At 43.9% G+C, this 24,341-nt stretch overlaps 1 protein-coding gene across 5 annotated transcripts in view; it reads right to left on the bottom strand.

Moving 5' to 3' along the window:
- The window catches only part of skap1 (src kinase associated phosphoprotein 1), a 41,013-nt gene that overhangs the window by 1,344 nt on the left and 15,328 nt on the right, over positions 1-24,341 (bottom strand). For 4 of the 5 annotated variants that reach the window (XM_058068448.1, XM_058068447.1, XM_058068451.1 and 1 more), the window contains exons 6-13: positions 18,373-18,453; positions 17,678-17,761; positions 17,483-17,607; positions 16,328-16,391; positions 14,512-14,670; positions 9,108-9,161; positions 8,925-9,022; positions 614-716 (exon numbers count right to left, since the gene is read on the bottom strand). In XM_058068448.1, the coding sequence (XP_057924431.1) occupies positions 624-716; positions 8,925-9,022; positions 9,108-9,161; positions 14,512-14,670; positions 16,328-16,391; positions 17,483-17,607; positions 17,678-17,761; positions 18,373-18,453 (758 nt within the window). In that variant the 3' untranslated portion in view covers positions 614-623. The other variant, XM_058068452.1, reaches the window with a different exon arrangement.

Raw genomic sequence — 24,341 nt, 5'->3', positions numbered from 1 at the left:
ATATTAACGTCACTCTTTTTCCAACTTTCTTATATATATATTTTTTCAACTTTATATATATTAATATATATTTACACATATATATATATGACAGATATGAGATATAACCAGTATATTTATATTTGCTTGATTTCACTAACATCTTTATTTCATATCTGCATATGATGACTCGGTATTGCAGACTTGGGGATAATAATTCAAGCTAATGTTCACTCTAATTAGACAACCAATTGATTTGGCAACAATTATTGCCAAACATACATTCTTTATAATCTTTTAAATGATAAATTATTTAATTACAGCCATCTTAATGATTAAAAAAGGACATTAGAAGATTCTTCCAGCGTTGTTTGTGCTCGAGGAATTAGAAATAATTTAAAATGTAGTCGCTAAAATGTGCAAAGTGAAATTTAATAAGCTCAGATATCAAAGCCATCATCGGACAAATATGTTTTCATAATTGGTCCTAAGCAGGCAGAATGTTTACGCTCCTTTTTAGCGGACGGCAGGGTTAACGAGGAAACGGGGCCTGGACGAGCGGCGGGGGAGACGTTAGGAGGCGTTGGCGGGCGTCGGGCCGTGCTAATGATGCTAAGGAGAGGGCGACTCGTACCTGCCGCGGCTCACAGGATGTAGGCGGGGTGCAGGAAGTCCTTGGGGACAATCCCCACCGTGCCGTTCAGCTCACCGACCCACCAGCCGTGGATGTTGTACTCCTGGATGGGAATAGTTTGACACGGGCGTTACCTGCATGAACGGTTTCACTTTCACACTTTGGTACATTCAAGGACCGCTGGAGAACGGGACAATTCATGGTAATAATGTCATGACTTTATTCCCGGAATTCTTCCATCCATTTTCCTACGCTTATCCGGGTTTGCAGGGGCGGCAGTCTCAGTAGAGAAGCCCAGACTTCCCGGTCCCCGGCCACCTCCTCCAAGTCCAACCGGGAAGCCACCACGGCGTTCCCAGGCCAGCCGTGAGACGTAATCCCTCCATCGTGTCCTAGGTCTAATTTTTCCCGGCTGGGCATGCCCAGAAGGAGAAGTGGCTCTACTCTGACCCCCAACAGGATGACTGAGCTCCTCATCCTATCTCTTAAGGTGAGTCCGGCCCCCCTATGGAGGAAAGTCATTTCAGCGATTGTATCCGCGATCCAGTTCTTCCGGTGACGACCCAGCCTTCCGGCTCAGCTCTCCTCACCTCCACGGCACAGCGACTTTATCTGAACTATGTCTAGTCGGCTACATCTAGTCGGAATGTCTCAACCTCTCCCACAAGTTCAGGTGTTTCCCCACCAGTGACATTCCAGGTCCCAAGAACCAGAGTTGGCCGCCGAAGACCAGGTTTAGTCTCCTAAAATTATTTTTTTTTCTGCTGTTATTTTTAATTTGAACTATTAACTTTTTTCTCATCATTAAGACTTTCTTCCCATAATATTTTCTCATATTAATTTTAATAATATTTTACTTTATGCTATTAAAATTACATTTTTTTAGCATAATTTTACAAATATATTCTTGTAAAATTATGACTTTTCTTCTTAAATTTTTTTCCTCTTAATATATATTGACGTTATTCTCATAAAATCCTTCATTATTATTTATTTCAACTTTCTATTTGTCATTTGGACTTTATTGTCCTTAACTTTTTCTGCAACCTAATTTTGCAAAAAAATGTTTTTATTTTGTTTCTACAGTAAACCTCGGATATATCGGACTCGGATATATCGGAAATTCGATCACAACGGACAGATAAAAAAGAACCAATTTTTCTGTAATGCATTTCCAATAAAAATTCATTGCATATATCGGATTTTTTATAACGGATTTCGTCTATTTCGGACAAAATCTCCAGTCCCGTTCCAATGCATTTCCATGAAATTTCCCTCGCATATATCGGATGGCCGCATCGTGGCGCTCCGATTCGCCGAATCGTGACAGGCCGCTATACGACGTCATTTGCAGCGTTTGCAGCGTTGCCTGCGCGTCCAGGTACATTGGAAACATAGTCAAGGAAGTGCCTTTTTATAACGGATAAAATCCCATTTACGCATATACCGGATATAAATCCGATATATGCGTAAAACGGACATTTTCCGGTATACGCATATAACGGATTTCGCTTATATCGGACAAAACCAGTGGGAACAATTGAATCCGATATATCCGAGGTTTACTGTATTACGACTTTAAACCAAAAAGTTTTTTTCTGTAATATTTCAGCCAAAGCGACAAACAGGACATTATTTTTCTGTTAATATTTTAACTTTATTCTTAGCAAATTACTGTATTTTTACTATATTTAAAACAAAGTTTTCCTGTTAAATTCTATTTTTTTGAATGTACCGTGGCCTGCAAATGGACACCTTGGACCCCCCCCAGCAGTAGACAAACATTACCCCTCCCGGGTAAGACTTTGTGGGGCGGCCAAACAGGAAGGGACAGGAAGGGACAGGTTCCCTTGTGGTCGGGTGCTGTGGCGCCGTTTGAGCGACTGAGCAAAGAAAGAAGACACAAGGACCGAGGGACACGGGACAGGGGGGTTTGGGGGGGGGTGGTTGTATCACATAGAGTGTCTCCCTGGGGGGTGTCGCAGCACTCTTCCAGCCGCCGTCGTGACAGAGAGTTTTATTTATCGGCGCGGCCCATCTGTGCAGCTGCTCTCAAATTCTCCCCCGGAAAGGTCTTTTGGATTATCAGCGCCGCCATTTTAATACGAGCGCCACGTTGCCGAGCGGGTGCCAATGGCGGTGGGAGTCTGTCAGGCATGCAGAGTCCATCTTCCTCGCACTTGGAATGGGTTCATCCAGAGTACACCTGCTGTAATGGCCACATCCCACACTGAATTATCCAAATGACAAAAACTACGGGAACTCGTCACGTCCTCCTCCTTCTGGTTGATGACTTTTTTTGTTGGGGGGGGGGGGGGGGGGGGCAGCGGGGGCAAAGCGGGGGGCGCAATGTGGCGCCGTCGGCGATGGAGCAACTTGTTTAATATCGCCGTGAAATGCAACGCCACCGCCGGCGACCAGCTCGGGCCCAACAGCGCCGTGCGGTGGCGGGCGCCGCGCGTCGACTCGTTGACCTCCCGGTGACTCCTCCGCCGAGGGGAGCGGGGGATGAGCCGCCGGGGAGGAGGCAGTGGGAGTTGCCATGGCAACACCTGCAGTATACCGCCGCGATCGTTTATTTACCACTCGGGGGGGGGGGGGGCTGGCTAATGGCGGCGCCCTTATAGGCCGCCCCATCGCTCACGGTGCCCGGCGAGAAGGTGACGGCGACGCCGCCGTTCGCTTCGCCCGTCTCCACTCGCTAGCTTAGCGCTAATAAGCCGACACCAAGGCAAGGCTGGGCGGCCACCAGCTGACCGGGGCGGGCCTTGGGAGTGATGGAGCGCAGGAAGTCTCTCATTGCCCCGCCGCTGAACCCGCCGCCTCACGTACCCCGCCCCCCCTCGGTGTAGCGGCGTTTCCACGTGTTTTTTTTCCCCCCACGCCGCACTTCCTCCATCACGCTAACAAAGAAACATGGAGGCCTTGGCCAGGGAGCAGGGATCATCCGTAACCTGCAATCAGGTTAGCGAGACCCCCTGGCGGCCCCGCTTGGACGTGGGAGAAACCAAGACGCTACCTTGTGTGTGTTTTTAATGAACGTGTGGGATGGGGGGGGGGGGGGGGTATGTGGGGGGGTGAAGCTCGGAGAAAAGAAAAAGGCGTCTTTAGTTAATCGCGATTTAAAGAGCGCTTGTGCGCGCCGCTGAGTGTCTGTAATGGCGGCTGTTTACGCCGCCCCCGACATTTATAATAATGGAGCAGAATGGATGGCGGGGAAGGGGGGGGGGTGTGTGGACTATATTGGCGGGGGCTGAGTAATGACCTACTGTAGTTGACCGGGGGATGACCGCTGCCTCCTGCGTGACCCCCGGCCCCCAGACTCACCCCCCGCTACTTTGGGTGGTAAATAGGATGTCTTGCTTGGTGTCTATGGCCACAATAGCAGCGGGGGTCCTTAAATGGCTGTGGGGGCGGGGGGTGGGGGGTGGGATGATAAAGGAACCCCTCAGCCCCCCTTTTGTCTCTCCCATTTGACTTTCGCCATCTGATTGTCGCTCGGCTTTTCCTTTTCTCTTTTCATGAACTCATCATCTTGAGTCCAATTAAACGGCGCTCGTTAGTCGGCCTTTTCTCCGCCACCAGGTGTCGCTGGTGTCCACGCTCTTTTGTCTCCTTTGACAAGCGGCTGGGCGCTTTCGGGCGGGGCGGGGGATGCGCCACATTGGCCGGCGTGCTTAGCGGACTACGGATCTGATTGGCCGTCGAATGGAGGGGACATGGCGGCGAAGACGGCGGCGTTTTCTAGCGCTCCCCTGAATGCGTTTGTGCCATAAATCTCATGGCGGTGCTTCTCCATGAGCGCCTGTGGGAATACCGGAATGTGACAGCTGACCTGTGGAGCCCACGTCTTTGGGCTGTGGCGTATAAATTAGACGCTAAGAATGCTTGGCCAAACAATGGCCGTTAGCCGGCGTGGAAATCAATAATCAATAAGTCTTTCGCTGCTGGAGCCGTTTAAGAACGTCATCAGCAACCTGGGGACGTTTAAGAAAAACAAACAAAAAGGCAACGGACGCCAAAGCAAAATACGGTTGAGACGGATCTTAGGGCGGTCGGGAACGCATGCATCAGAACCAGCCGGCCCAGTCGGGCATGGCGGCACCGCCGGTCCGCAGATCAATGCTCTTCTTCGCATGTCGACTTTGTGTAGCGAGGCCCACGTGGTGAAAATGCCACTTTGATATTTACTAAAGCAACACGTGCAGATATGCTAACACGTTATAGAATATATATTTCATCTCAGCTCAATATTAAGACTTTATTCCTATAATATTATCAATTCTTTACCCCCCCATTTTGTGAAAATGTTTGATGATTTAGGGCTGTTAATTCTTTGTTTACGAGCAGGTGTTAGGAATGGAATATTTTCCCTCTGCTATCAACAAGCCTTCAACATGTCTTGCTCAGCAGTTTACTCGCCGTAAATATTTTCTTTCTGCTTTGAGAAAGAAACGTTGAAGGCTTGTTGATAGCTGGGGGAAAACATTCCATTCCTAACTGAAAATATTCCATTCCCAAATAAATTCCCATCTGCTGGTAAACTACCGGTTCACATTTCTGCTTGGAGCAAGACTCTTGAAGGCTTGTTGATGGCAGAGGGAAAATATTCCATTCCGAATATCTGCTGGTAAACTACCGGTTCACATTTCTGCTTTGAGCAAGGCATGTTGAAGGCTTGTTGATAGCTGGGGGAACATATTCCATTCCTAACACCCGCTGGTAAACTACCGGTTCACATTTCTGCTTTGAGCAAGACGCGTTGAAGGCCTGTTGATAGCTGGGGGAAAATATTCCATTCCGAACACCTGCTGGTAAACTACCGGTTCACATTTCTGCTTTGAGCAAGGCACGTTGAAGGCTTGTTGATAGCTGAGGGAACATATTCCATTCCTAACACCCGCTGGTAAACTACCGGTTCACATTTCTGCTTAGAGCAAGGCATGTTGAAGGCTTGTTGATAGCTGGGGGAAAATATTCCATTCCTAACACCTGCTGGTAAACTACCGGTTCACATTTCTGCTTGGAGCAAGACGCATTGAAGGCTTGTTGATGTCTGAGGGAAAATATTCCATTCCGAACACCTGCTGGTAAACTCCTGGTTCACATTTCCTAATAATACGAATGTTAAACGCCTCCTGCAACTAAAACGGCCGACTTTCGTCCTCATATGATGACTAGTTTTCTCTCGTACAAATGGGACTTTTGTTCTGTTATTTTCCCAAAACTATTTCAACTTTCTGCTGGTAAGTTTTCTTTTCATAGTATTAGGACTTTATTCCTATAATATTATGATTTTTTCCCCCCACAACCTCATTTTCCAAACATTCCAACTTGTTTTTTGTGCTTCTGATCATTTTACAACTTTTACAACCGGGATTGGTCTTCTGCAACTTTTCCTCACAAGTTTCCGCTCAGAAATTCCAACTTTATTTTGTTTGTTTCTCATAATATTAATATTTTTTTATATTTCAACAATATGCAACTAAAATGACATTGTTCTTGGAAGTTTTACCAATTTTGTAGTTTCATAAAAAAAAAAAAAAAAATTGAATATGCTGTGGGCTAACAAGAAATTGCGGCGAATGGCCCCCGGGCCGCACTTTGGCCACCCCTGCGCTAATGGATTCACATGAGTTGTGAGCTTCCTAATTGATTAACTGTGTGCCTGATACACACACACACACACACACACATACAGTAAAAATGTGTCCACTTTACAGTAAGTGAGGGATCAATAGATGACGGATGAAGGTCTTGCGTCCACCGGGCAGGTTCTGCTCAGTTCACAGCCACATGACACCGGGTGGCTGTGTTCCGCACGCCGCCACTCCATCACGCAGCAGCTTTAAAAATACCACGTTGTTAGCGCCATTGATTTAGCACTTAAGCGCGTGTCCTTATTACCTTGTAATTATGGCCAGTGTTGACATAACAGCCGACAAGCCCCCCACCCCACCCCCCGCCCCACCCCAAACAACAGCGGGGAATTTATGAAGGCCCGCTTTTATTGCGGACATTTTACGCGATCTGGATCCCCCAGCTAGGCGAGCGCCGGGCGCTCCAAGCAGAGGGCCCCGTATTTCACTCACGTAGGTCAAGGTTGTCAGGAATCCCGCCCGTAAAAGTCGTCGGGCCGCACGCGACGCGGGGGATGACCTCCCCGAGGGCTCGTTAAAATAAATAGGCGATTACGGGGCTATCATCTGAACAGCGCTATTCAGCGGGGGCGTTTATGGAGCGGGGGTCATCACAGCAAACACTTTCCAGCTGAAAGGAGATTGTCTTTGTGGAATTTATGAGCGCCAAAGCTGCAAGTTGCGCGTTGGGAAGCGCACGGGAGCGCCTCCGCCGTGAACTTTGACTGGAAGGTAAGATGATACTTCTTTTTGTGCCTTGAAGTACGCCGCCGCCTTTGTCGTGGCGGTGTGACAAATGCGCAGAGGTGTTTTGACATTTTAAGGCCATCAGGCGGCGGGCGGCCATGTCATCCATCCATCCGTGCCGTGCCAGCAGGAACTCAATTAAGACTCTGTCTTAGTTTCACCTGCCCACACTTCAGAGGGACTACCCGACACCACCAACAAAACACCTTTTGTTTTTTTTTGGGGGGGGGGGGGGGGGGGGGGGGGGGGCACTTTCTTCTTGCATAATCTTTGTCACTTTTCAATACTTTTGTAAAATAATAACATTACTGTTCTGATGTTTCTTCCATTTCTTCTGTTTTTATATTCATTCATTCATTTTCTACCGCTTTTTCCTCACGAGGGTTGCGAGGGTGCTGGAGCCTATCCCAGCTGTCTTGGGGTGAGAGGCCGGGTCCACCCTGGACTGGTGGCCAGCCAATCACAGGGCACATATAGACAAACAACCATTCACACTCACATTCATACCTATGGACAATTTGGAGTGGCTAATTAACCTAGCATGTTTTTGGAATGTGGGAGGAAACCGGAGTACCCGGAGAAAACCCACGCATGCACGGAGAGAACATGCAAACTCCACACAGAGATGGCCGAGGGTGGGTATATTATATTATATATTATATTACAATAATGTATATTTTTTTCCCCCAATTTAATTTTCCAAAAATTACCGCCATACCGTTTAATGAAAACCTGGAAATAATCAAAAAAATGACGCTAATTTTTATAAATATTTTAATGTATTATCTTTTGTTTTTGAAAAATATATTTTAATTATTCATTTAAAAATATAAGTATACAATCTAATCTTTCTTTCTGAATGGATTTAGTTTTTGTTTGATATGAGGGATACAGTAGTTTAGTAGTATATTGTAGTTTGTTGGTAACAATAGAAATTGAAAAAAATGTGTACTACTATTCTAAAGTGGTGATACATTTTTATGATTCGAGCTTACAGGGTCCGACGCCCCTGTTAGAGTCTTTAAAGCCGAAATTTCCAACCAACTGATCCCACGACACAGACACCAGCTTCTCTGTTGCAGAGAGCCACCAAAGTCATAGAACAAGTCCCTGAATGCGTCCCCGGTAAAAGTGGCCAAATTACGAGCCATTGATTTCCAGCCGGGGCTGGGGGGGGGGCCGCAAAGAGATGCGGGATGGACCCACCTGCAGTTTATGTCAAGCGGGACGGAAGGAAGAGCTTCGCATGGCTGCCGACTCAATTAACCCCTGAGATGGCGGCGCCGTAATGAACAACAGCGCCATTACGCAGCGCCCAAATGGCACTTCACCCTCGTGGCCTGTGAGGAGAACGACGCCCCCCGCTGGGGCGCGAGAGACGCCGGCGCTCTGGCACGCTGGGTAGGAGCATCAAGTGCTGGAATTGAACCCTTCAATACACGGCTGACTGGCCCATTAGACTATAATGACACATGCTGGAGGCCCCGTGGCCGCCAGGGGGCGCCAGAAAATTGGGAACAAAATGCAGCTTGAGCATGGCCATATTACAACTAATTGCTATTAACTCACATTGATTAGAATGGAAAGCATTGCCCAATTAATATTAAAAAAATACATAAGCGTCCTTGAGTATCCTCAAAAGCGATATACAATTAAAATGTATTATTATTATTATTATTATTATAAAACATTAAAACTGCTTGTATATATTGTTACTGTAATCATTGCATTAATGTTATTGTGTAAGGTATATTTATATTGTATTTTTGTTTTAATTTCTTAAGCATGTATATTGGGTGACATATGTCAAATTAAAGACATGCTATTTAATTTTTTTTTAATTTTTTGTAAGTGTATGCAAATAAGGCAGGCACACACACACACACACACACACACACATCCCGCTGAGAGAGGTCGAAACTGACCTTACTGAGGACGAAGATGAGGTCACCTCTGACGAAGGACAGCTCGTCCGGCTGGTCGGCCCGGCAGTCCCACACAGCCTGGTAGTAGTTGGCAAAATCTGACACAAAAGAAAAATTATTTGATTTTGAAAATTATTGATTTCATCATATTTAGCCACCAAGGCTAGCGTGGTCTGGTCTGACCTGTTCTGTTGGCCGTTTCCGTGCCCTCGTCGGCTGGATCTGGGAAGTCCTCATCTAATAAAAACATGCAACACTTGTATCACATCACATTAGGGAACCATATCGATTCACAACAAAACTCATGGACATGTTATATTTTATATACAGCACGATTTTAAGTTTAATGAAGTATTTTCTATAAAACGGATCATGTACTATAACTTTAACTTTGACTTTATCCAAATAATAGCGTAATATAAGTACGGTAAATATTTTTGATAAGCCTGCTTGTTGATGGACGTGGGAAATTATTCCATTCCTAACATTTGCTAGTAAAAATGTGGTAAAAATGCTAACACCTGCTACTATGTTGAAGGCTTGTTGATAGTAGAGGGAAAATATTCCATTCCTAACACCTGCCAGTAAACTACTGGTCGCCACATTACTACTTCTCCCTCTGCTTTGAACAGGACATGTCGGAGGCTTGTTGATAGCAGAGGGGAAATATTCCACTCCTAACAATTGCTAGTAAAAATATGGTAAAAATGCTAACACCTGCTACTAAACTACTGGTTCACATTTCTGCTGCAAGGCATGTTACATGCTGAAGGCTTGTTGATAGTGGAGGGAAAATATTCCATTCCTAACACCTGCCTGTAAACTACTGGTCGCCACATGAATTCTCCCTCTGCTTTGAACAAGACACGTCGGAAGCTTGTTGGTAGCAGAGGGGAAATATTCCATTCCTAACAATTACTAGTAAAAATATGGTAAAAATGCTAACACCTGCTACTAAACTACTGTTTCACATTTCTGCTGCAAGACATGTTACATGTTGAAGACATATTCCATTCCTAACACCTGCTTGTAAACTACTGGTCGCCACATGAATTCTCCCTCTGCTTTGAACAAGACACTTTGAAGGCTTGTTGATAGCAGAGGGGAAACATTCCATTCCTAACAATTGCTAGTAAAAATATGGTAAAAATGCTAACACCTGCTACTAAACTACTGGTTCACATTTCTGCTGCAAGACATGTTACATGTTGAAGACTTGTTGATAGTAGAGGGAAAATATTCCATTCCTAACACCTGCTTGTAAACTACTGGTCACCACATAAATTCTCCCTCTGCTTTGAACAAGACACTTTGAAGGCTTGTTGATAGCAGAGGGGAAATATTCCATTCCTAACAATTACTAGTAAAAATATGGTAAAAATGCTAACACCTGCTACTAAACTACTGTTTCACATTTCTGCTGCAAGACATGTTACATGTTGAAGACATATTCCATTCCTAACACCTGCTTGTAAACTACTGGTCGCCACATGAATTCTCCCTCTGCTTTGAACAAGACACTTTGAAGGCTTGTTGATAGCAGAGGGGAAACATTCCATTCCTAACAATTGCTAGTAAAAATATGGTAAAAATGCTAACACCTGCTACTAAACTACTGGTTCACATTTCTGCTGCAAGACATGTTACATGTTGAAGACTTGTTGATAGTAGAGGGAAAATATTCCATTCCTAACACCTGCTTGTAAACTACTGGTCACCACATGAATTCTCCCTCTGCTTTGAACAAGACACTTTGAAGGCTTGTTGATAGCAGAGGGGAAATATTCCATTCCTAACAATTGCTAGTAAAAATATCGTAAAAATGGAACACCTGCTACTAAACTACTGGTTCACATTTCTGCTGCAAGACATGTTGAAGGCTTGCTGATAGTAGAGGGAAAATATTCCATTCCTAACACCTGCTTGTAAACTACTGGTTGCCACACCTCTGCTTTGAACAAGACACTTTGAAGGCTTGTTGATAGCAGAGGGGAAATATTCCATTCCTAACAATTGCTAGTAAACGTGCTAATCAAAAAATAAACGGCAAACACTTCCTGAGCAGGTAAATGGGTCTCTTTGTCTCAATTGAGCGCCTGAAATCAAAGAACATTTTGCACCATCTTCTAATTTATTCTGATGCGCCTGTCGATGGATCTAATTGGAATTCGTAAATGATAAGGCTTAAGAAATCTGCTTTTTGTTTACGATCGTTTATGGCTTTACTGAGCCACCATGTACAAATTCATATCAAAGCCACAAATGAAAAATGGGCTGTGTGAAGGTGACAGGGCAAAAAACCACACACAGCAACTCAATGATAACATTTGCTAATGTGACTCCATTAAGGAAGACTCGGAAAAGAAATCAGATGGATCTGAGTCTCTCCGAGATTCATCTGAATGTGGCAGCAGATGATTGTTATTCTTCCAGCAGAGCGCCTTTCCACATGACGATCAATACGATGCAATGAGGAAGAGGCCGCATCGGAGGCCACGCCTCATTGGCCGAGGGGACCGGGAGGAGGGGAGGGGGCGTGGCAGCAGCCTGCAGGCTGAGCTGGGACACCATGATACCGGCGCGGCTCCCGCACATCCATCGTCAACACTCGGCGGCTGACAGCCACGCCAGCACCAGGCAACACTATCCAGCTGCCAGCAAGCTGCACCGCTGCTTCCAGGAAGACGGGGGGCGGGGCATTTGCACATGCGCACACACACACACGCACGCACACACACACAATAACCAAATAACTTGTGTTCACATCACTGCCAGTTTGTGACTGTCAAAGCTATCGCTAACGTACCCAAACAAACGTTTGCTTCTCGCTGCATGAAAGTATGGTGCGTTCAAGGACCGGCAAACACAAACAAAGTCGATAATCAGACATAAACGTGTAAATTGAGGCCAGTGGGACTTCATCTAAATTCTTATTCCGCCTCAGATTTTGTCCACTTTTACATTTACAGCTCATTCAGGATCATGTAGGTTATGTAGTAGCAATGTTCTAAAAATTCCCACGTTTTCCATCCATCATATATTTTCTGAGACATTTTTCTATTTAACATTACATGTAACATTGTGCTTATGGTCTGCACGGTGGATTGGCTCAGGTGACGGAGTGGTCCTTCTAACCTTTTGCTGTGAATACTAGATTTCCACACATGTCACTTCATCTCCTTTACGGTTTTGTTTTCATTAATTTCATTTTAGCCGCTTTTGTTGTGGTTTATCTTGGCTGTTATTTATAGACACTATTTGGTTTTATGTTTTGACAAGGAGTTGGGCCTGTGGCTGGTTTTTTTATTGACCTAAGGTATGATAAAAAAAAATACAATTAAACATGAACATGAAAAAAAAAAATCTATTGAAATATTAGCAGAATAAAGTCATAATATTAGGAGAAATAAAATATTATTAAAATAAATAATGACATAATTAATAAAAAAAACAGCAGTGATTTTATGAGAAATATTAGTCATAACAAAAACAATTATTAAAATAATAATTCAATCAAAATACAAAAGTTTAAATTTTAAGAAAAAAAGTTATTTAGTGGAATAGTCATATTATGACAAACAAACCAAAAATATTTTTTTTGAAAATTGGGTTGGGAAAAAGTGTGAAAAAGTCAAAATATTATGGGAATAAAGAAAAAAAGGTAAATGCTAAAATATTTGTAAAATCAAAAAATAACAAAAGTGTTTTTAAAGTTGACGCTAAAAGTTGACGCTAACAATGCTCTCCCCCGTCCCCTCTCTCTCTCTCTCTCTCTGCTCAGCTAGAGAGAAAAACATCAGGCCATGATGTGATGTGTCCTCTTGTAGAATGAGCTCCTCTTTAGACCATATGTCGCCACACTTTTGCTCGTGATTAAATTCACTTTACTAGCATAGCAAGGGATTTGCCAAACAAACAGAACAAGCCAAAAAGAGGACATTAAATATTCCTGCTGTAACGTCGTCATTAGCTCAGGGACACGTCCGATCAGGACATTTGCACCGCTGCTTCTGTGGCAAGACAAACGTTTCTCCAGCGAGGGCCCATCCATCCATCCATCCATTCATCCATCCATCCATCCATCCGACTTTTAAAAAAGATATTTCTCTTTAAGGGGACCTACTATGCTCATTTTTGAGCCCTTTGTATTGAGTTGTGGACTCCTACAGAGCAGCTACATACAATAACCAGCACAGAAAGCTTTCCAGATCTTCCAGAATTTGCACCTATTCAGCTGTATTTCTTTAGATTTTGTGGTTTTAATGTATACCACCCAAACCCCGCCCCGGGCACACCCACTCCGCTGTGGTTGGTCACACTCCCGAGTGCACAGAAAGACTTCCAGTTTGTGCTGCTAACCTCATATGAGTTGATAAACGCTATAGGAATTGAGCCTTTTTAAAATGTCCGCTTTGAACATCCAGTCATATGTGTTGGATCCTGAATCCCATCCGGAAGTAGAGACCGGACAGTCCGACATTTGTCAAGAAAAGAGGTTACTCAATGGCGAGTAGCATTAGCATTTTAGCATTAGCATTTTCATCGGTAACGTCTAATGTGTTTTGAGGGACAACCAGTGGGTAAAAAAACTCAGGTAATATTTTAACCTTATTCTAGTAATATTACAACTTTTTCTGCAACCTAATTTACCAAATATTACAACTTTATTCTTTGTTTTGTTTCTCATAATATTACAACTCTTAAAACTTTGACTTCGTTCCTGTAAAATAACTGCTCACTCTTCCGTTTTCCGCTGATGTTTGTTCAATACCATTTTCAGGATGGGCCACACTTGCCCCCCCCTCCCGGTGTGATGTCTTTCATTTGAATGTTCCTGTCGGGGGTGCATGCGCCCACGCTTGGCGTGACTATTAAGAATTGTGTAATCTTAAGTTGCGTTCATGGTCTGTGTGACGGCGGTGAATGCAAACAGCCATAAATCCAAACTGAAGAGAAAGTAATGAGTGCGTGGAGGCTGTGAGAAAGCAAAGCAAGGGGCGGAGTGATTGATAAGTGACGGGGTGAGAACGTGAGGGAAAGAGGCCGTCATTCGATCCGCCATCTGTGGTCAGGCGCTGTGCTTCCTCCCAGATGGCTTTGAGCGGCGGCGTGACAGTTTGAAGACTGATCAGCCTCTCAGCAGCCATTTTGGCAAAGGTAATGTACTCACTGAGTGAAACTGAATCTTGATGTATCTTATTTAATAGAAGCGGTGATGGACGACGGCTCGGAGAAGATCGGATCGCGCCTTTTGTCCTTATCGGGGTCCTGCCGCCATCCCCCCTCCCCGACACGTGGGCGTGTGCGCCCTGATTGTGGACTCGCAGGAACGTTCTCCATCAAATCCCAAAATCTACCCCGGACGTGATATGAACTATTTTGAGCTCACAGACGGGCCGTCATTACTTCAAGTAAATTGCTGTTGCTAGGCAATTTCATCCCAAACTCTACTTTGTGGCTATTTGTTGCCTGGCAACATTAGCTAATTGGACGTGCAATGACAGAGCATTTGGCAGCGCCACATGTTGGCTGACTGTCAGACACAGGAAGTGGTTCTGGAGCCAGACAAAGGCGGGTCTCCTCGTACCTGGCAGAACCTCGTAGATGTCGCTGTCATCGTCCTCGTCGCCTTTCGTCAGAGGCGGGGCCGAGCCGCCTGCCCCTTCGATGTCGTCGTAGGCCCCCTCTTCGTCGTCGCTCTCATCCTCCTCGTCCTCGTCGAAAGGAATGGTGCTGGAGCTGAGATCTGAGAGGAAAAAGATCAAAGGACACCACAAATGAGCCGAATCCCGCGTTTATCCCGGTTAATTGGTGCCACACCCAACTGTGGTAAGTCAACTTCCGCAAAGTTGGATTCCTTATTCCTGAATGGAATATTTACAGTTAGAGCATACAAACCTGCACACTTTATAACATTATTAGAGCCCTCCAGACATGAAATAACACCCCTATAGTCACTTTTACACATCTATTACCCAATATTAAAGACATAATAGTAGAAACCAAGACATATAAGGCCGAGAAAACCGCTTTACAACCTTCTAAATATGGTTTGAACATTATTAGAGCCCTCCAGACATGAAATAACACCCCTACAGTCACTTTTACATTCCTATTACCCAATATTAAGGACATAATAGTAGAAACTAAGACACATAAGACCGAGAAAACCGCTTTACGACCTTCTAAATATGGTTTTAACATTATTAGAGCCATCAAGACGTGAACTAACACCCCTATAGTCACTTTTACACTCCTATTACCGAATATTAAAGACATAATAGTAGAAACTAAGACACATAACACCGAGAAAACTGCTTTACGGCCTTCTAAATATGGTTTTAGCATTATTAGAGCCATCAAGACGTGAACTAACAACCCTATATATCACTTTTACAGTCACCAATACAGTAAACGACCCTCCAAATACATTTTATTAACATTATTAGAGTCCTTCAGACATGAAATAACAGCCCTATAGGAGCCTTTACACCAATATAAAGGACTTAAGAGAAAATAAGACGCATACGATTATGCTTATTACCTTCTAAATACAGTTTATAACATTATTAGAGTCCTCTCGACATGAAATAACAGCCCTATAGTCAGCTTTGTAGGACTATTACCCAACATAGCAGACCTCATAAGAGAAAATATGACATATTAGGCATAGAAAACCTGTTTACAAACTTCTAAATATTTTTTAAAATAATTATTAGAGCCCTCTAAACATGAAATAACACCCCTATAGCCACCTTTACACTCCTACTACCCAATAACGTTTGTATTTGGATCACTTCATTTAGCATTTGTATGCTACAAAATGCTCCAATCTGATCAATGATGAAAATCTGAATGTCATCTTTTCCTGTGAGACGCACATGGCTCCGCCCTCCTCGCTTATCTGCTACCCTTAATTCTTTGAAAGCGGCAACCGTTGTGAGGATCGAGTGCAGCCGCCTGCGTTGAGGAGGGCAATTAATCATGGCCGGCGCTCGCGAGCAGGCTGCTTTTTGTGGTAAAAAGGAAGTAAGACAAACTGCAGAGTGTCCGTTACTTCCCGCAAGCCGGCCGGCCCGGCGTGAGCCCGTTATAGACGGGCGCACGGCGGGCCGCTCAGATGGAGGAGCGGCCTCATTGCAGGCGACGGGGCCACTGCAACACGAGGTATCAGGTCCGAGCAGAAATCAATGTCACGAGAGGATAACCAGAACAGCTACAAATCAATTTCCTGTAAGCTGGAATTTAGTAGGAGGGTCAGCGGAGGAGGAGGGGGAGGGGTCAACATCTAACAAGCGTGTTTTCACGTGATATTGGAAGTGATGACCAGATAAGCAGGATGAAGATAAGACGTGGTTCCTGCAGAGCGAGAGCAACAGCAGGTTCCATGTGGAAGCTCTTACCTCGCAAAACAAAGCTGATGTGGTTCACCCACTCCCGTGCCTCCTGAGGACTGCTGGCCGTGAACTGGACACCAAGAAGAAAAACCGGCGTCACGACGAGCATAATTCATGCAGCAGAATTTACAAAAATGTGACTTTCCAAAAAAGTAGCGACTAAAGTTATAATTTAATTATTTCATGAAATGTCTTTATTTGCATACGTTGGTATGGACATCATCGTTTGGACCATACCAACATTTCTTGCATAATTGTATGACTGAAGGCTCGTTTTCATTCTACTGCTTTATCCTCACGAGGGTCGCGGTGGGTGCTGGAGCCTATCCCAGCTGTCTTGGGGCGAGAGGCGGGGGCCAACCAATCACAGGGCACATATAGACAAACAACCATTCACACTCACATTCATACCTATGGACAATTTGGAGTCGCCAATTAACCTAGCATGTTTTTGGAATGTGGGAGGAAACCGGAGTACCCGGAGAAAACCCACGCATGCACGGGGAGAACATGTAAACTCCACACAGAGATGGCCGAGGATGGAATTGAACCCAGGTCTCCTAGCTGTGAGGTCCCACTCGACCGCCGTGCAGCCGGCTCGTTTTCAGGTGGGCAAAAAAAAAAAAAACTGCTGAAAACGCTGGGTTTCAAAAGGCGTGGTAAATCTGCTCTCATTGTGATGTCACAAAGAGGTGGACCTCTTTATATGGGCGTGTGTGTAAACCAGCGAAGCTCTCCGCTCTCCCCTGAGCTCTGCTCGTCTGTTGACTTGCTAAAAATGGCTCGTATGGGACTTCCTGATTCCCTACCAGCTAGTCAAATGTATTTTAATCTGTCAACGACATTTCACGCCGGACTGTTTTGTGAACGTGGGCCGCTGTGCAGCTGGACTAGCCCGCAAACATCGGCCATATTAGATGTTACCCATGTAGAAAACCACACGCTAAAATGTTAAAGTGACGTACCATACCGTGTTGAAGTAACCTCTTTTCTTGAGACACCCCTTATACAGTTGAATGGCACCTCGGTTAGCAAACACCCCGGTTAGCAACATTTAGCCTTGGTTTGCGTGCATCTGTATGTGCCATCATGACTTTCTCCAGGTTTCTGATTGGATAAAATGCTTTACTTGGATTGTGGATTATATTATACTACTTTTACCTGAAACGTCCTCCGCCCGGGAGCAAAGAGCTCGAAACAGGCGTTCCTTTTGGAGTCCTTCCTCACGTTGGCGACGAGCTGAACGCTGTAGTCGTTGATGTAAAACGAGCCTTTCTGTTGCTTATCTGTGGAGGGGAGGAGAGGGAGAAAGAGGAGGAGCTCACGCGCTGTTGCCGCCTCACCTTTCCAACTCACCTTTTTCACTCCCAAAGTAGAAGAATATGGAATTGTTGAGGACGCACCACCTCTTCTGCCACTCCGGGCCAAAGAAGCTGTGATCTGAAGACAAAAGTTTTGGGTTTTTTTTCGCATGTCTGTCACAATTAAATATTTCAGATCATCAAATGTAAATATTCCTCAATGACAACACAACTGAACACAAAATGCAGTTTTTAAAATTTATGAAGGCAGAAAAAAAAACCCAAACCTACATGACAGCCATTTCTGAAGCTTTGGGACTCCAGCCAACCACAGTGAGAGCCGTTATCCACAAATAGCTTTGGATTTTTTTGTTCCCTTAATAATAAAAAGTTTCATTTCAAAACAGCATTAAGTGTTGGGTTGTGTTGTCATTCAATATTTTAATAATATTATCATGTGACAAATGTTTCAGATCATTAAATGTAAATATTCCTCAATGAAAACACAACTGAACATAAAATGCAGTTTTTTAAATTTTATGAAGGCAGAAAAAAAAACCCAAACCGACATGACAGGCATTTCTGAAGCTTTGGGACTCCAGCCAACCACAGTGAGAGCCATTATCCACAAATAGCTTTGGATTTTTTGTTCCCTTCATAATGAAAAGTGTTGGGTTGTGTTGTCATTCAATAATATTATCATGTGACAAATGGGGTAGGGGGTAAACACTTTTTGACTACACTACATACCTCTCCGTCTCTTTTCCAAGTAGCCTTGCTTCAAGATGTTGCCGAGGTCTTGTGCTGCCGTGGGTGGGATGTCCTCAAAGACTGCACATAAAAATCATAGTCATCATCACAATGTGATCAATTTTAGTTCTGTCTTTTGATTTTTAACACATTGTTTCTGCACTGTTTCCTTCCACGAATCCAATTAGATGATGGCTATTCCCAAGGCGGGGCGCCTCGATGCCAAGAACCACGGTGGCTATAAAGCCGTCCACGCCATGGATCAAATACATGGCCGCTAGGCTTTGGGGGAAAGTGGGGATCAATACGTTTACAGTGGCCGCTGAGCTCTGCACCCATTCATCTGCTCACGGCTTGATGGTGAGTTAGAAGATGAGCGCTCCTTCGTTTATGGTACATTCACTTACATAAGGCTCAGATTGCATAATTACAACACGGATCACAAGACATCTTCACGACTGAACCTTCACGACCAGAGAAGATCATGTGCACCACCGGTTCTCCATCAACACAACTTTCCTGAGCGTTGAGTGTATGCTGACTGTGTATGTTCAGTGTCTTCTTATCGACTTTATTTTTATCTAAGGATGTTGCAGCTGAGTGCAAAACTTGTCATGCACAAGTTTCCGTGGTGGCAGAGAACCGGGGAAGTTTTAATACGACCAACCCCCATCGCACAAAAAACTCCCACAGGACGGCGAAAAGTCATTAGCGTTAACGGGAAAAAAAAAGCGAGCCCCTGACGGCGGTGAGTGATGTCGAGTTTAAACGCACCGCTGAGCACCTGGAACCTCGCTACGTTATGCTCCGCTGCAGCTACATCGTGGATGAAACCATGAAACCATATCCCGGAATTCTCAAAGAAGTCAATGGGCGGTTTTTCCATGTCTGTGTGTTTTTGTTCTCCAACGTTCCACACTCCGAAATAAGCCATAAATGTATGTATGTATGATTGGAGCTGATATCGGATCAATATCGTTATCAGTTGATATTCCAAACTGCAATATCGGTGTTGTATCAGTGAAAAAGCATACATAGGTAACCGTCATTTGATCATATCGTTTTATCACCGATTGGGGAGGGGTCCTCAAACCCCCAAAACAACTCATGGACAACATAGATGTTTGTACAGTAAACCTCAGAAATATCGGACTCGGATATATCGGAAATTCGCTCACAACGGACAGATAAAAAAGAACCGATTTTTCTGTAATGCATTTCCAATAAAAATTCATTGCATATATCGGATTTTTTATAACGGATTTCGCCTATTTCGGACAAAATCTCCAGTCCCGTTCCAATGCATTTCCATGAAATTTCCCTCGCATACGTATATCGGATGGCCGCATCGTGGCGCTCCGATTCGCCGAATCGTGACAGGCCGCTATACGACGTCATTTGCAGCGTTTGCAGCGTTGCCTGCGCGTCCAGGTACATTGGAAACATAGTCAAGGAAGTGCCTTTTTATAACGGATAAAATCCCATTTACGCATATACCGGATATAAATCCGATATATGCGTAAAACGGACATTTTCCGGTATACGCATATAACGGATTTCGCTTCTATCGGAGAAAACCAGTGGGAACAATTTAATCCGATATATCCGAGGTTTACTGTAAAATGATAAAGTGCCAATCACGATAACAAATTTTGCTGGACGATAATTGTCCCATAAACTATTGCCGATAAATGATATTATTGTCAACATTAGAGAATATTCTTCCTTGAATAGAATGTGGATAGAATGGATTTAATATGGCAAAGCGTCACCCAGCCTGAGTCTCACTAGCATGCCCTGCTAAACTAAGCTAACCTCGCCAGCCGTTTTGGCATGTTTAGTTCGGGAGGGGGCGGGCTGGTATTTCTGATGAGGGTCCGCCATGAATGAGTGGTCCAAAATACGTACCTTCTGCGTAACTCATGATGACAACGTTCGATTGATTGATTATCGTGACATGTGTACTTGTATTGGAAATTGCAGTATTTGTAAAAATTGGTGACATGTGACCTGACAATAAATATGTGCATCTGTCGGTACGGGCGGCCCATGTTGAAGGCTTTTTGGATGGTTAGGTTAGCATTAAAGCTCTGCAACGTCAACCTTAGGTGTCGGCGTCTTTCTTCAGCCTTAAAAAAAAATGGTGAAACTGACCCGGGGTCAGCCTTCAGGGGTCACGTTCTGATGTGGCGTTTCCGTGTTTCAAAAAAAAAGTTCAGCTTCCTCCAAATTCATTAGTCAGCAAGCCCGGATTACCCCCCCCCCCCTCTCACAGAAGTACAGCTTTCTGGAAGCTCGCTGGGTGATCCGGCATTCCGAGCGTCCCGGTGCGGGATTCACACCAACGCTGGACTACAAACGGCGGCGATGCGAGGAGGGCGGATTCGCTCCGTCATAACAAACGCCGTCCGTTCCGCTCCCCCACCTCATCTATCCGCCAGCAGTCGGCCATAGCCGGCCTCTAATCCCTCTCATCCGTCTGCTTCCCTCGCTCTTCATTAATCTCGGAGGTCGAGCCCGGCTAATAGCGGAGTAGGTGCAACATGCCTGAGTCAATAAACATCACACGTTCGCGCACAAAGTACACTTGGAGTGACCCGACCTCGCCGCACCTCACAAAAGCTAAGTAAACAACGTGCCAGTTCCTGATCCTTCCAGCGGGGGGCAGCACAACGCTCGGCCTCGCCAGCCAACACAACACAACATTGGGCGTCCAATAACAAGACAACGCTAACTTCTCTTTGGGGGCGATATGGAGCACCTAGCAGAGGTTATTATTACGTTATGTGGAAACGTCAATCCGGGCAACAAGCATTTGAGTGGGAGTGGGGGCGCAGAGAGACACTTGAATGCATCTCATTAAGGCCTCATCAAAATCTCCTGGCAGACGGCGCTCTTTCATAAAAATCATAAATTGCCTTATCAATTATTCAGGGCAATAGCATGACTTCATTTTCACCCCTTCTGAGTTTTAATTAGCGCAGCTTTGCTATCGACATTCATTGGAAGGGAATTGATCGATTTTTGGCGCATAAACTATTTAGCCGAGTGCAATTAGCCACAAAGATGTGTTTGGTCAATTGGAGGTGACGTCAGTCAATGTCGGCAAGAAAAAGGCCTCTCGAGGAGGCAACGCGGGGTCTGCGTCGAAGGAGCGCTGCGGGCTGCTGGGACGGCGGTCGTTGACAACAATGCATCGGCGCGGCCAGCTGTTTGGCACGTCCCTCATTTGGTTATTCCCACTGTCTCAGCGTGATGTTATGAGCTCAGCAGAAGAAGGCTGATGAATGGCGGCAGGGCCAGAGGGAGTTAATGTATTCTCTCATTAAAATCCACTTTGCTTAGGCTGAAAGTCAATCAGGAGAGTGAATCAAAATGAAAGGAAACGGCGGAGTGGGAGGGCTAATACCGCCGCGTTATATCTAAGCGCGCTCGTAATGCAACTCTCAGGCCGCCACGACTCGCCAAAGCGGCCGAGATGGCGATGATGATGATGATGATGAACGGGGGGGGAGGCGTTGGGGTGTGTACGTGGTGGTCCAGGCGGGGGGTCACGCGCTCAAAAAGGCCGTTTGACCGGGTCCACGGGAACCAAAGTCAAAGTGGTTGTGGATAATAAATATTACATTTTTAGTATGACGGCTTGTTGTCATGTGTTTTATACTTCTGACTTTTATGAAGACGTTTATTGAACGTATCATTTAAGGAAATGATGACTCCGACACCGAAATAGCAGTGGAGTAATTGGATGATTGCTCAATCATCCTTAATTAGCTACAGCTCTATTTTGTGAAGTAAGGGCTGATTAGTGATCTGTACAGAAACTGGCTTGAAACTCACTTGAAATCAGAGGATACAGACAAATTCCTTTACCACCAAAATAGTTGTTGATTAATTGGCTAATGGATTAATCATCCATTATTTTTTCCCCACCTCTAATTTGTAAAGTAACAGCTGTTTAGGATGTGTACCGAAGCTCGTTGTCAACTGAAACCAGAGGATATTGACATTTTTTGACTTAAAAAATCTATTACTCAAACACTGAAATAGTTGTCAAATAATCAGATAATGGATTAATCATCCATTATTTTGTTCCCATCTCTAATTTGTAAAATAACAGCTGTTTAGGGATGTGTACCGAAACTCGCTATCAACTGTAACCAGAGGATATTGACATTTTTTTTACTTAAAAAATCTATTACTCAAACACTGAAATAGTTGTCAAATAATCGGATAATGAATTAATCATCCATTATTTTTTCCCCATCTCTAATTTGTAAAGTAACAGCTGTTTAGGGATGTGTACCAAAACTCGCTCTCAACTGAAACCAGAGGATATTGACATTTTTTAATTAAAAAAACACTGAAATAGTTGTCAAATAATCTAATAATGGATTAATCATCAACTAATTGTGGCAGTTCTAATTACTAATGCAAGAGTTGTTTGGGGATGTGTACCGAAACGGCTGAAATTAGAGGATATTTATATTTTCAAATTAAAAACACAATGAATCCAACACCAAAATAGTTAATTGCACGATGGATTAATCATCAATTATTTCTGTAAAGTAACAGCTGTTTAGGGATGTGTATGGAAACTCACTATCAACTGAAACCAGATGATATTGACATTTTTAAATTTAAAAAATCAGTCACTCAAATACTGAAATAGTTCTAAAATAATCAGATAATGGATTAATCATCAACTAATTGTGGCAGCTCTAATTTGTAATGCAACAGTTGTTTGGGGATGTGTACCGAAACGGCTGAAACTAAAGGATATTTATATTTTCAAATTGAAAACACAATGAATCCAACACCAAAATAGTTAATTGCATGATGGATTAATCATCAATTATTTCTGTAACGTAACAGCTATTTAGGGATGTGTATGGAAACTCACTATCAACTGAAACCATTAGATATTGACAGGATATTGACATTTTTAAATTAAAAAAATCAGTCACTCAAATACTGAAATAGTTCGAAAATAATCGGATAATGGATTAATCATCAACTAATTGTGGCAGCTCTAATTTGTACCGAAACAGCTGAAATTAGAGGATATTTATATACCAAAATAGTTAATTGATGCTTTATAATTAATTCATCATGAATTAAATTGAATTAAATTCTAAATTGCAATGTGCATATTTACATTTTTAAATAAAAAAATGATGAATCAAATACCAAAGTTGTGTTGTCAATTAATTGCACAATGGATTAATCATTGATTATTTGTTGCAGTTCTAAATTGTGATGTAACAGCTGTTTAGGGATGTGTACTACGATACTAAATTGCTGTCGCAGCGAACATCAACATAACACAAGTGGCATTTAGATTTCTTATAATTATGAGAATTTAATGTGGATTTTAGTTCATGTGACTTAGTTATTATTTTATTTATTTTACTGAAGTGACTTCTGTTCTACTTGCATGTCACAAAATTGTGTAAAAATAAAAAAAAGGCATTGTTTTTGGGTGGAAATTCTACTGGTACTCGTCCTAGCAAGGTTTCAGCCCCCCGCAGCACGGGATGATATGCTAACAGCCAACCGTGTCTTTAACATTTCAAATGTAAACTATTGCTTTTTACTGTGATGATGCTTAGTTATTAGTAGTTATTTATGCAAGAAAATGTGACGAGGGGATCCAAATGAAGGATTTTTTTCCACGTATTGAATTAGTCTCAAGTGGCCGTTTGGTCTGCTTGTGGAAACACACATAAAGCAGTCCAACACGCTGGTAAAAGTCCCACTTAGCGGGATGAATACATCAATTTATGAGGTGAGCCCCCTGCTCCCCCCACTGTCCCCCACAACACAACACAGGTAGGCATGAAGTCATCATATGCTTCCCCTCTCCTTTGCTTAGTCCTTGGATGCGAGAGGCATTGCATTGAATGCTGTGTCGAGGGGGCGGTGGAAAGGGGGGAGGCAGGATCTGACCCCCGCGTGAACCCTGCTGA

Source organism: Doryrhamphus excisus, chromosome 3, assembly GCF_030265055.1.
Source record: "Doryrhamphus excisus isolate RoL2022-K1 chromosome 3, RoL_Dexc_1.0, whole genome shotgun sequence".
NCBI classification, from domain to species: Eukaryota; Metazoa; Chordata; class Actinopteri; order Syngnathiformes; family Syngnathidae; genus Doryrhamphus; species Doryrhamphus excisus.
This window is presented reverse-complemented; position numbering and strand designations above follow the sequence as displayed.